Source organism: Enhydra lutris, unplaced genomic scaffold, assembly GCF_002288905.1.
Source record: "Enhydra lutris kenyoni isolate GAN:26980312 unplaced genomic scaffold, ASM228890v2 scaffoldscaffold69, whole genome shotgun sequence".
Taxonomy (NCBI): domain Eukaryota; kingdom Metazoa; phylum Chordata; class Mammalia; order Carnivora; family Mustelidae; genus Enhydra; species Enhydra lutris.
In genome coordinates this window covers 5,647,549-5,660,823 of record NW_019154153.1, presented here as the reverse complement: position 1 = coordinate 5,660,823, position 13,275 = coordinate 5,647,549, and the positions used below count along the sequence as shown (strand labels likewise).

Below are 13,275 nucleotides of genomic sequence, written 5' to 3'. Positions count from 1 at the left end.
AAGAGGTTTCTAGAGCCTGGGGAGATTGCAGAAAGATTAAACACTTGCATTTTTAAGTAGTTTATTCTGGTTGCTCAAAATTTCTGCGTGGCAGACAGCAACAAGCAATCTGTCCTGAGACATCTGCCTTGGGTTTATTAAAAAAACAAACTAGTTTGGGGGATCTTTCTAGATTTGGTAATTCTTTCAGTGCTTTGTTTTTGTCAAGAGGAAAGTAGTGTGAGTTGCTTGGATGGACAAAAGTCTGCTAATGAGTAGTGGTTGTCTATTACTGGGCTTGTGAGATCCGTTGTTTCCCACTCCCATTCCACCCCCAACTATTTCTTGAAGTGTCCTGTACCAAACTGAATTGGAAGAGAAAAGAAACTCTTAAAGGAAAAGAAAATTTCTTGAGAAAATTTTATCAGAGAGGTTCAATAATGTTACAGTCTTATATTTCTTGGCCTCATCCAGTGTTCACTCAGCACTTAAAATTCTCTAATATTTGCTTCTGGAATCAATATGAATATAAAATACTTGACTGGTTCTGATAAACTGGCAGACCCCATTATCATAAGCGGCCCCCTACTACCTGTGTAAAATGGCAAGGCTGCTATTTTACATCTTGAAGTCGAACACTGGCTCATGTTCTCAATACTAATTTCAAGATGACATATTGTTGAAAGAGCACTGACTTAAAACTCAAAATATTAGATCCCAGTCCTCGCTCTATCAGTTAATAGTTGTCATCTGGGCAGGTTTCTTTTTTTTAAAGATTTTATTTATTAATTTGACAGAGAAAGAGAGAGGTCACAAGTACGCAGAGCAGCAGGCAGAGAGAGAGGGGGAAGCAGGCTCCCTGCTGAGCGGAGAGCCTGATGTGGGGCTTGATCCCAGGACCCTGAGATCATGACCCGAAGGAAGGGCAGAGGCTTAAACCACTGAGCCACCCCCTGGGCAGGTCTATTTACATACCACCAAAGTTTCAAAAATTCTAGACTGTTAGAGCTGGAAGGGATCTCAAGAGATAACTAAGCCCAATTCCTTTATTTTAAAGATGAAGAAACTGAGACAGTATAAAAGATCATCAGTAGATAAAAAACCTTGTTGAAGGAAGCCTGTAACAAACCAGTCACTTTTGAATTTGTTAAAAATTTTAGTCTTTATCTTGTGGCCTTGATCAAGATTCTTTTTGTTTCATGAAAACTATGTACTAGTCCTATACTTAATTGTTAGTTAAAAGTTCATAGGATAATATTTCCAAAGAGAATGTACTAAGAATAAAGTCCTCCTCAAGGACAGAAATTGTCAGCCAAATGTCTCTAAGTGTGATTTATCCCAGTACATTTCCTCAGATTGAGGCATTGCAGAGAATGGATTAGATTTACTGTCTCTGACCATTGAAGATAAATTATAACCCAGAGATAGTCAGTTTGGGCAAAATATCTGCAAACTTTTATTTGTTTGTTTGCTTGTTTGTTTGTTTGTTTGTTTTTACAAAAGGTAAGATGCTTATAACTCAGAGTCAAGGCTGGGTTCACAAAATGAAGTGATTTCATACGCTTTGCACAAAAAAATTTAGTTGATGCTGAATTTTTATTTCTCCCTCTCTGTACCCATCTGAATTTGTTTACATATAATACTCTGTTGTTTTAAGTACGATCCAATGGCAAAATTTTCCCCGTCCGTATTCCCTGCCCAATTACTTAAAGGAGAAAATTAATTAGGGGAAAGCAAGCCCAGTCCTTCCAAACTAAGCATCAGAGACATGGAGTGTATTTTAACCTATACCCCTTGTCCTTTGACAGCTCAGTTTCTGATAGCCTCACTACTGTTGCTATAGAGACAATGATATCACCAGTTGTGATTCTGATGTCACTCTTCAGTCCCAACAAGGGGGAGGTACATGGAAGGCTGGAGGAGGAAACAAGATCTTGAGCTGAGCAAGAACATCCCAGCATCTTCATTGACTTTTAACATATAGTCTGGAGTCTTCTGTGGTTCACTCTTCCAGTGCTACAGAGGTAGGAAATCCACTGGACTGATACAACAGCCCATTTTCTGAGCCTCTGTACTTAAAAAGGAGAATTCAGTGACAAGTGATGGTTAACTTTTAATGTTCAATCTAGCCTTCCTTCTTGCACAGTTTACATTTTACATCAGGGTTTTCTGGAAATAAATGAGCCTCTCCCTCAGTAGTGTAACAGCTAAACCTATCGTCTTTGCTGCTGAAATTTTAACTTAATTGCAGATTTAACCAGATCTCCTTGGCCATCCTTTTGGGATCACCAAGGGGACTTACTCCTCACTTCCCAATTTGATGATGAGTCTGGAAGCTTAACTACCTGCTGACTTCTCTTCATTGTGTAACTATTCCAAAAGTTGTGTTTTTTGTTTTTTGTTTTTTCCCTGTGCTCTAATAACAAAATCAGACCAGTGTAGCTCTGAGTCCTGCATCCTAATTCTCATTTACTTTCATCATCTCTACTGTTATTTCTGAAGCCTTAGCTAGACAATAGAGAACATGGAAAAGTCAGGATATATATAAAGCCTTGTGGAGGAAATATCTGTATTTATGAGGCACCAGGAGAAGAAGTTAAGGGAAAGTGAAAATGGAGGAGATCCACAGAGAAGCTAACAATGAATGGTATCTCCAAGGGAAAAGACACACACACACACACACACACACACACACACACACACACTTCTAATCCTTAAATAATCAATTGTAACTGATGTTAAGAATAACAAAATTTATTGAGTGTGTACAATGTACCTGGCACTTAAAAGAAGGGAATGAGAGAGAAAAAGAGAATGGATATAATTGAATATATTCTTCCTTTTCAAAATTAGTAATAAAAGTTGGTTGAATAAACTTTAAATAATTAGTAATAAAGTTGGTTGAATAAACTTTAAAACATGATAAGATAGGTATCAACCCAGCAAAAGCTTTATTTATGTTGCCTGTAGTTTGGGCTTTTCTGTGACTTTAAGAACCTTGAATAAACAGGAGCCTCTTGCTTATGATGGATATAGAAGAAAAATGTCTTGAGATAGAGCTGTGGTCTGAAGTACAGGAACCATAACCAAATTCCTGTGTTATGCCCTCTCTGGCTGGCGTTCACGATTTGCATTCCTCCTCGATTATTACTGAGGCAGTCACCACACTGGCACTTTTTAAGGGTTGTCCCTTCTATGGGCCACAGGATCCCTCTTGGCTATAGAAAAATTTCATACCTTCTAGGATGTTAACATGCAAAGCTGTATTATTTAAAGGAATATATCCAGTGTTTTTAACATTTCCTTTCTGGGACTCAGTTTCTTAATCTACAAAGTAAGGTTATTAGAATAAATGGCTTCTAGGGTCCATTTATCTATATACTGTATAGAGTTAGCTTTCTTTCCTCCTCAAATTTAATAGATAATACAAAGCATCTTTTTTATTTTCTACCCTAACTCCAGGATATTATTCACCAACTTTGAGCTTAAGATATTTATGAATCTGTTCATTGGGTCCATTAAACTCTAGATTTTCCTTCCCTCTTTTTCAAATTTCATTATGGGAAATGTATACAGATTTAGAAGTATGAATATCATTATCATCAAAAGATATTTAAGTACTTCATATAAATACAATTAGCCAGGACATTTGGGGCATTTAAAATCTAAAAAAAGATTCATGGATGCAGATAAAAATGCAGAAGACATACAAAATAGAATAAAAACATTAGTATGTGTAAGTAGAAGTGTTTGTTGGATATATATGACTAAAAGGTTGTTGATTTATTGGTGTTATTGGGATAGGAAGTTCTGTTAATAAATTGTTAGATAATTATTTATACCTTGAATGTGTTTCTGGGGTGAACTTATCCCCAAAAGGAACCAAGCTTCAAGAAAGCCTGAATGTGTGGCTTAACACCATAGGAAACTTGAGCAAACCATTTTTTGTTGTTCTCAGATTCTCCTATTTAAGAAAGAAAGAAAAGATTACACTATCTGGAATTCGAAATAGGCAGTTTTCCTGTATTCATTCTTTCAACAGATAATTTTTTTTCATTTTATTTTGTTTTATTTCTTTTCAGTGTTCCAGAATTCATTGTTTATGCACCAAACCCAGTGCTCCATGCAATATGTGCCCTCCTTAATACCCACTACCAGGATCACCCAATGCCCCACTCCTCTCCCCTCCAAAACCCTCAGTTTGTTTCTCAGAGTCTACAGTCTCTCTTGATTTGTCTCCCCCTCCAATTTCCTCCAACTCACTTCTCCTCTCCAACTCCCAGTGTCCTCCATATTATTCCTTATGCTCCACAAGTAAGTGAAACCATATAATAATTGACTCTCTCTACAGTGGATAATTATTAAGCACCAACTTTAAGACACTAGTTACTATGAGGGATCCCGAGATGAGTAAGAAAATGCATCTGTCCTCAAAACACCATCTTATAATCAAAAACTAATGATGTACTATATGGTGACTAACATAACCTAATAAAAAATTTTTTTCACTTAAAAATAATTACAGAGATGAAATATACGTGAGCAATTAAAGGACTAGATGGGATGTAAAGATTGAAACAAAATATGATGGAAACTTTGGCAGAGGAGCAATCATGTTCAATTAGATATTTAGAAAATATTTATAGACGTGGTAAGCTTGTCCTGAACTTACCAAGCAAGGGTGGGATTTAGAGAAATATCACAGGAGGGTGGGGTGTGCATGGATATTCCAATATGAGAGTACAATGCCCTAATGTCTTCTCTGTAAATGTCTCAGAAGAGGAAATACAGGGAAAATTTTTGATTTGGAAGCTAGAGCTAACATTAACTATATATGCTCTTTGCAAGATGAAGATGTATATTTCTCTTAAGTCCTCAAAAGAATATTTACAAAGTGCTTTGAGATCCATGAACTCGGGACACTTATTCTTCATCCTAGCTACTACTATTCTGACTTCCTAATCAAGAAGTTTGAGATGAAGTTAAAAACTTCTAGTTTTGTCATTGTTAAATAACCCTATATACCACTGATTTGAAAGTAGAGAATAGCAATAGTCATTTCAGACAATGTTGGCCAGAAGATGGAACCTTTTTTTTTTTTTTTTTTTTTTTGTCATCTGGGAACATCAGACTGCACCCAGAATAAGATGTGGCCTTTAAATTGAATGTCATTTTGTGCTCATGACCTGTGTACTACATGTGAAAAATAATGAGTAAATCAAGTCAAAATCATTATTTGGTAATAAGAGCAATAGGGTTCATATGTAAAATTAGTCATTTTTATCTGTGTCTTTCCATTGCAGATCCCTTATATTTCATGGCAGGAGGGGTGGGTAAATTTAGGGATAGTGAAGACAACAACAAATTAATCACGAGCTTTCCTCGTATCTCAGAACCTGTCCTCAGTAAGAGTAAGTGATCACATAATTTCCTTCCTTATGTACTTAATTTTCATTCTGACTTTTTAATTGCAATAAATAGCTTAAATAAGTGAGGAGCCCCTATCGATTTTGTCGTTTTCTATTAGATGTAATTCATTAAGATAAAATATCAACTGGATATTGAAAGGTAAGCTTCTGGCTTTCACTTGTTCTAGCAACAGTTCAGAGCAGTCTATTTCTAAGTCTTCTCATTCTCTGTCCGAGTAATAGTAACATCCATTCCTTTGTTCATGGTACTATGCTTACTCAAGTATAAGAATATTAGCAGATAATAGTTGCTGAGAGACAATAAAGCCTTGACTTCATAGACATTAAGAACTCCCGTATTATGGTTTTAAAAAAAATTGAAATAAGATACCAAAGAATGTTAGGAAATCTTAGAAAATTTTTAAAGAAAAGAATAAATAAAAATAAATCTGGAGAGACTATGGACTCTGAAAAACAATCTGAGGGTTTTGAAGGGGCAGGGGGTGGGAGGTTGGGAGAACCAGGTGGTGGGTATTAGAGAGGGCACGGATTGCATGGAGCACTGGGTGTGGTGCAAAAACAATGAATACTGTTACGCTGAAAAGAAATTAAAATAATAATAAAAACATAAAATTAAAATAAAATAATCTGGAGCCAGGCAGTCTTTCTCAGAATCCACAGACCCAGGGATTCTCATTCTTATGTAGATGTACTTCAGAATCACCCAGGATGCTTTTAAGATATTCAGTGGCTAAGTTTCCCCACCCAAAACCAATGAAATAAGGTTCTTTGGGAGGTAATATCTCAGTCAGTATCTTTAAACAGTTCTCTGGGTGACTCTAACATCTAATCAAGGAGGAAAACCCACTGTGTTCCCAAGGAAACTATTGTATTACAATGCCAGGAAGAGTAAGAGAAACTGTCCCTAATCTGAGTTAGTGATTAGGGTGTGAAAACAGGTACAAATTTTTGTGGGAGCAAAGGACAAGTAGCTCTTAAAAGGTCTTATTTTTTTTTAATTATTACTTGTAATACGCTATATAAGAAAAATAATAAATCCATTTAAATCTTAAATCTTATGTAATCTGTATTTGATTTGTGTTGGTTTTTATCTTGAGGGAGGATGTCAGCCCCCACCATTGCCCAAAGTCCTTTAAAACAAACATTTCCAATTAACCCAGGTATTCAACCCTTCATAATGCTTATTTCAAGCAATTTTTAATAAAATTTAATTTCACTGTGAAAAAAAGGAGAAGCTTTTGGACTTTATTGTAACAGTTTAAAACAACTTACAACAATTTTAGGATTTTTTAAATTAATTTATTTGAGAGAGAGCGTGCACAGAAGCAGGGGGAAGGGGCAGAAGGAGAAGCAGACTCCCCACTTAGGCAGGGAGCTGAGGTCAATCCCAGAATCTCTGGATGGGACCTGAGCTGAAGGCAGGCGCTTAACCCCTTAACTAACTGAGCCACCCAGGCACCCCATAACAATTTTAAATAAACGTTTTATTTTCTTCAAACCAAATATGAGAATACACACACACACACACACACACACACACACACACACACACACATTTCTAAAAGACATTTCCATTAGAGAGGAAAAATTGGCCATCTTATTCCACCTTGTTGAGAAAAATTGGACATTTTATTCCACCTTGTTAAGCAAAGTTTATAATGAAAGAAGGGAACTTCAGTGTGGAAGCCTAGTAATGGAAGTCTGGCATGGAAAAAGAGGTCAAAGAAAAGCTTCTTGTAGATTATCAGTGGACAAATATTATAATTAGCCATGTTTTCAAAGACTCTCAAGATGCAATGCTAAGGAAAATAGACAAGACTAAGGCCAAAGGAAAGGGGGCTGTTACGCTAAATTTTGAGGTTAGCAAAAAGCAAGTATAAGCAATTCTTTCATGAAAATTGTCAACAAATGAAAAAAGAAAGTGGTAGCAGCTAGAGGGAGGCTTTGGGGTGCAAGAAGACAATAAAATGATTATCATTTTTCTGGTTTGGAAGACCAGCTAGACGGCAGTGCCTTTACTGAGATTAGGGAGTAGAGCAAAGTATTGGGAGGCTTATGGAACAATCAACAACAGCAAGGGCATCCATGCAAAGGTCCGCTGAACGGTGTATGTGGCATCTCTTTTCTCCTGGCACCAGAAGTTTGGCTGAACCATGGAGACTAAGAATTTCCCCCACCCTTAGCTATCTGGAGGAGGGATTAAGCTCCTCTTAAGGAGGAACTACTAGAGTTACTGCTAATATAAGTTAAGTTAGTGCTCCAGAAGTTAATGAAAATGAAGCATCTACTACTTTAAAAGTAAAAGTTGGTGGGACAAAAAATAATAAGTCAGTGGGACAAGAATGGGCAGGGAAAATATAAATTAATTCTATTTTGATCACATTGAGTTTTGAGTGTCTAGTGAAAATCCAGGATGTGGAAAGGCTGTCAAGCAAAGACACACAGAGCAGGACATGGCTACATAGGTTCATTCATAAACAAATCTGTAGTAAGTACCTCTAGCATATACCAGGCACCAGCCTCAGTATTAGAGATACAAATATTTAAGGAATCTTCATGCAATTGAGAACTGAGAATGGAGAGATCTAGAGTTTCATGCATTGTAGTAGCTCGTGGGACAAGTCTCTATTGAAAGCATTGCTCCTGTTGGGCACACCTGAATCATTTGTCTTTCTTCTTCATTTCATGTAACTTGTCCTTTGATGGCCCTTTCTCATTTTTTTCTACCTCCAGATGTCAGAAAGAGTTGACTGGTTACAAAGCCAAAATGGAGTATGCAAAGTTGATGTCTATTCACCTGGAGACAGCCAGCCCCAGGACTGGAAAATGGTAAGGTCGAACTTCTTTAGAAATACTGATTTAGGAATAAGTGGAATACTCCACCACCACTACTCACCTCTTTGACCCACTACTCTTTAGTTACTCACTACTCACTTAAAATTCTTGGGGAAAAACATGAACTCCTCTAGAATAAAAAATTCTCACCATATTGTTTTGGGGAGAACATCCTATATATGGTAATTTCATAGAAGAAATATAATTAATGCAAAACCTATATATTAACAGCTGTAAATTTTTTTAAAATTTTAAATAGAAGGGGATTTGATTTCTAATAAATGTCTACAAAGTTCATAGAAACTATTTTTGAAATGTAGGATGCCTCAAAATTCTCAGAACTTTATCATTCTGTTGTCATCATTCAACAAACATTTATTAAGTACTTAGTATCAGTTATTGTAAGTCAGGGTCCAGTCAGAAGATGGAAACCATAGCAAATAATGTGATATTTAAAAATTTAGTCTACCCCTGAAACAAATAATTCATTATGTGAGTTACTATATATATTATATGAGTTACTATAGAGTTAGTACCAAACAAAACTGCTTTTATTACATATTTTATTTACCTGTGTTCTTTCATGTAGAAAAACAAAAGATAGATAAATTTCAATACTAAATCAAGTAAACAAAAAATGTCATGATTTTTCATTAAGGAAGAAGCACTCTGGGAGATGCAAAAAAAAAAAAAAAAAAGAAAGAAAAGAAAAGAAAAGAGGGGTGCCTGGGTGGCTCAGACAGTTGAGCATCTGCCTTCCACTCAGGTCATGATCTCAGGGTCCTGGGATCAAGCCCCACATCGGGGGCTCTCTGCTCAGCAGCGGGGGCCTGCTTCTCCCTCTCCCTTTGACCCTCCCCACTGCTTGGTCTCTCACTTTCACTCAAATAAATAAATAAAATCTTCAAAAAAATAAAAAAGAAAGAAAATAAATTTCTGCCCCCACAGACCTTACTATTAATTTGGGAAAATAAAAAATATACGTGTGAAAATATAAAAATAATTGAAAAGTTCTAAATAACCAATAGACCCCAAATATAAGAAATTCATGATAATTTACCAAATAGCTTTTTTGACCATAATTGTTATAGGTGTTTAAAGAACAGATCAAAGTGGGAAGAGGTCAAATAAAATTTCATAAAGTATCTTTAACAGAGATAGAGGTGAAGAAGAAGAGGATGGTAGGTAGACATGTTGACTTCAAACTAAGGTACTGGAGCAGAAGAACCCTTGCTATCATGTGGAAGTGGGAAGACGTTACTGCTTACAGTTAGTGCTTTTATGAATGACAAATACTGATAGTTTATAGCCTCAATTCTAAACTTTCAGCCATTAGATTCAAATGTCCAGTTTTCAACAACAATCACAAGATGTACAAAGAAATGGGAAAGTATAGCTCACTCAAAGGAAAAAAGTAGATCAACAGAAATTATGTCTGAAAAAGACCTGATGGCAGATCCGGCAGATCCACTAGACAAAGACTAAAAACTTGGGGCACCTGGTAGTCTCAGTTAGTTAAGCATCTGCCTTCAGCTCAGGTTCTGGTCCCAGGGTCCTCAGATTGAGCCCCATGTCAGGCTCCCCATACAGCAGGGGGTGTGCTTCTCCCTCTTCCTCTGCCCCTCCCCCCACTTATGCTTGCTTGCTTTCTCTCTCTCTCTCTCTCTCTCTCTCTCTCTCTCTCGCGCGCGCGCGCGCGTGCGCGCACGCACATGTTCTCTCTCCCTCTCAAATAAATAAAGAAAATGAAAATAATCTCCTAAAAAATAAAAGAAATAAATGAAAAAACAATTGCCTTAAAGATGCTCAAAGAACAAAAAGAAACACGTGGAGAAACCCAAGAAAACAATGTATGAACAAAATGCAAATATCAATAAAGAGAAAACCTAGAGGTAATGTCAATGAAGTTCTGCAGATGAGAAGTATCTTATGTACATTACTATAGGAGTACAAATTTTGTGCATATTCTCTCATTTACTATAATTGCAATCACATAAGGAAATTATTAAAATTAACAATAATTACCTCATGATCCATCAATTCCACTTCCAAGTGCAAATCTGAAGGAAACAAAATCACTATTTCAAAGTGATAACTGCAGCCTATGTTCACTGTAGCATTATTCACAATAGCCGAGACCTGGAAGCAACCCAAGTGTCCATCCATGGATGAATGAATAAAGAAAACGTGGTATGTGCACAATAGAATATTATCCAACCATAAAAAGAAGGAAATCTTGCCATTTGCAATAACATGGATGGACCTAAAGGGTGTAAGCTAAGTGGAATAAGTCAGAGAAAGACAAATACTGTATGATCTCACTTACATTTAGAGTCTTAAAAACCAAAACTCCTAGATACAAAGAACAGATAGGTGGTTGCCAGGGGTGCGTAGTGTGAGAGTGAGCTAACTGGGTTGAAAGAGTCAAAAGGTATAAACTTCAAACTATAAGATAAATGAGTCCTGGGGATTTGATGTACGGCGTAGCAACAATAGTTGTTAACACTGTACTGTATAATTGAAAGTTGCAAAGAGAGTAGATCTTAAAAGTTCTCATTACAAGAAAAAATAATTTTGAACTATGGTATGGTGAGGGATGTTAATGAGACTTATTGTGATCATTTTGCAATATATACAAATATTGAATCATTATATTGTGTACCTGAAACTAATACAATATTTTATGTCAATTAAATCTCCATTAAAAAATAATAAGCTTTCAGCCATGCATCAAAAATAAACAGAAACACAAGACTCACCTGTCTAGAAATCAAAGAACTCTTCTACTTCCAAGTGGGCACAAAATTCTTAATTACTTTGAGCTTGAGATGGGCAAAAAAAAAGCTACCAACACAAATTTTCCATTGTTTCTTACCCAACAGAGAATAGATTTCTATAAACAATTAATCCATTAAAGAGATCACCAAATGATTAAACAATAAAACCAAATTCTTGATCACCACTGTCACTAATGGTTATTGGCCATCAAGGAGCCAAATTGAAAATCAAAAGCAAAATTAGTACAGAGAAAAATTAAAACTAGAAAAAACAGAATGGGGATGGCTGGGTGGCTTAGTCAGTTAAGCTGCTGCCTTCAGTCCAGGTCATGATCCTAGGGTCCTGGGATCAAGCCCCGCATTGGGCACCCTGCTCAGCAGGGAGTCTGCTTCTCTCTCTCCTTCCCACTCATGCTTTCTCTTGGTATCTCTGTCTCTCTCTTTCAAATACATACATACATACATACATACATACATACATAAAATCTTGAAAAAACAGAATGCAAAGTTCTATTGCCACCTCGGATTCACCTCTGAGCCAAAGGAAAGATGCACCTTGTACCCTTGCCTCCAGATAATATTTATCTCTGTTAGGTGGATCTGCTGGACATCTTGGCAGAGAATTCCAAAACTGTTAAAAGATCATTTTCAGAGAAGGTGAAATAATGACTTTCATGTATATATAAAAGTAAACTCACAGTGGGGCTCAGACTAGGTGAAATAATGTGTGTAAAGCGGGAACACAGTGCCTGGCAAACACAAGTATGTAAGAAATAGTAGCTAGTAGGGATGCCTGGGTGGCTCACTTGGTTAAGTGTCTGCCTTCAGCTCAGGTCATGATCCCCGGATACTAGGACCGAGTCCCACATCAGGCTCCTTGCTCAGGGAGGAGCCTGCTTCTCCCTCTGCCTCTACTGTTCCCCCTGCTTGTGCTCTCTCTCTCTCTCTCTGACATATAAATTAAAAATCTTTAAAAAAAAGAAAGAAAGAAATAGTAGCTAGTAACTTATGTGACACTTGATAAATAAAGTGCCAAGTTATTCTTTAAAGATGGGCAATACTTGTAGTCTTTCCTAGATAGACATTCCTCTAATATAATTACAGTGTTCCTTTACATTTGATAGCAAATAGGACACATACTTCTTTTTTTTTTAAAGATTTTTTTATCATTATTTATTTATTTGACAGATCACAAGTAGGCAGAGAGGCAGGCAGAGAGAGAGAGAGGAGGAGGAGGAAGCAGGCTCCCCACTGAGCAGAGAGCCCAATGAGGGGCTCAATCCCAAGACCCTGGGATCATGACCTAAGCTGAAGGCAGAGGCTTTAGCGCATTGAGCCACCCAGGTGCCCAGGACACATACTTCTTATTTTAGTCTACGCTCAAGTGAAAATTATATTGTAATATATAAACCTAAAAATATGTATATGTGCTTATTACAGCTAGTGTCCATTAAAGAATCTGTATTCGTTCAAAACTAATAAATTGTCCACAGATATTAACTCCTCAATTAAAAATTGATTGTTCACTTAAGTGATATCATATAGTTCATTGGAAGCCATTTAATATATCAAGACTGGCTTATATAGCCCAGCAAAGTGATTAATGGTGCACAATTGTCCTTGAATTCTCTAATTTTTTTAAACTATAGTTTTAATAAGAGATCTAAATAAAAACAGATAAATCATAGAAAATAGCAAGTAATATAAAGATAAGAAAAATTGGATTCAGTGCAAATGCTTACTCTGCTACATAGCAGATGACTGTCAGATCTTAAGGGTATATTTTTTTTTAAAGATTTTGTTTATTTTTTTTATTTGACAGACAGAGATCACAAGTAGGCAGAGAGAGGCAGACAGAGAGAGGGAGGGAGAAGCAAGCTCCCCGCTGAGCAGAGAGCCCGATGCGGGCCTCGATCCCAGGACCCTGAGATCATAACCTGAGCCAAAAACAGAGGCTTAACCCACTGAGCCACCCAGGTGCCCAGGTGCCCCTTAAGGGTATATGTTTTAAAAGCACTATAGTGTAGTGGCTGAGAGCATGGGCTCTAGAGTCAGAATGCCTGGGTTGGAACTTCTGCTCCATCAGTGATTAGCTGTATAACCTCAGATAAGTAACTAAAGTGATCTCTCCTTTCTTCAGTTCCTTCTTCCGTACAATGTGGATAATAAGAGCACTAACATTTAAGTTTACTGTAAGAATAATGTTAACTGAGGAGCATCTGGGTGGCTCAGGCAGTTAAGCATCTGCCTTCAGC

General features: G+C 36.8%; 1 protein-coding gene across 4 annotated transcripts in view; it reads left to right on the top strand.

The window, feature by feature from the left end:
- The window catches only part of LOC111159812 (A-kinase anchoring protein 3), a 34,126-nt gene that overhangs the window by 715 nt on the left and 20,136 nt on the right, over positions 1 to 13,275 (top strand). For 2 of the 4 annotated variants that reach the window (XM_022522432.1, XM_022522430.1), the window contains exon 2: positions 8,142 to 8,237. In XM_022522432.1, the coding sequence (XP_022378140.1) occupies positions 8,142 to 8,237 (96 nt within the window). Of the gene's footprint in view, positions 1 to 1,877; positions 2,004 to 5,282; positions 5,391 to 8,141; positions 8,238 to 13,275 lie in introns of those variants that run through there. The other 2 variants (XM_022522433.1, XM_022522431.1) reach the window with 2 other exon arrangements.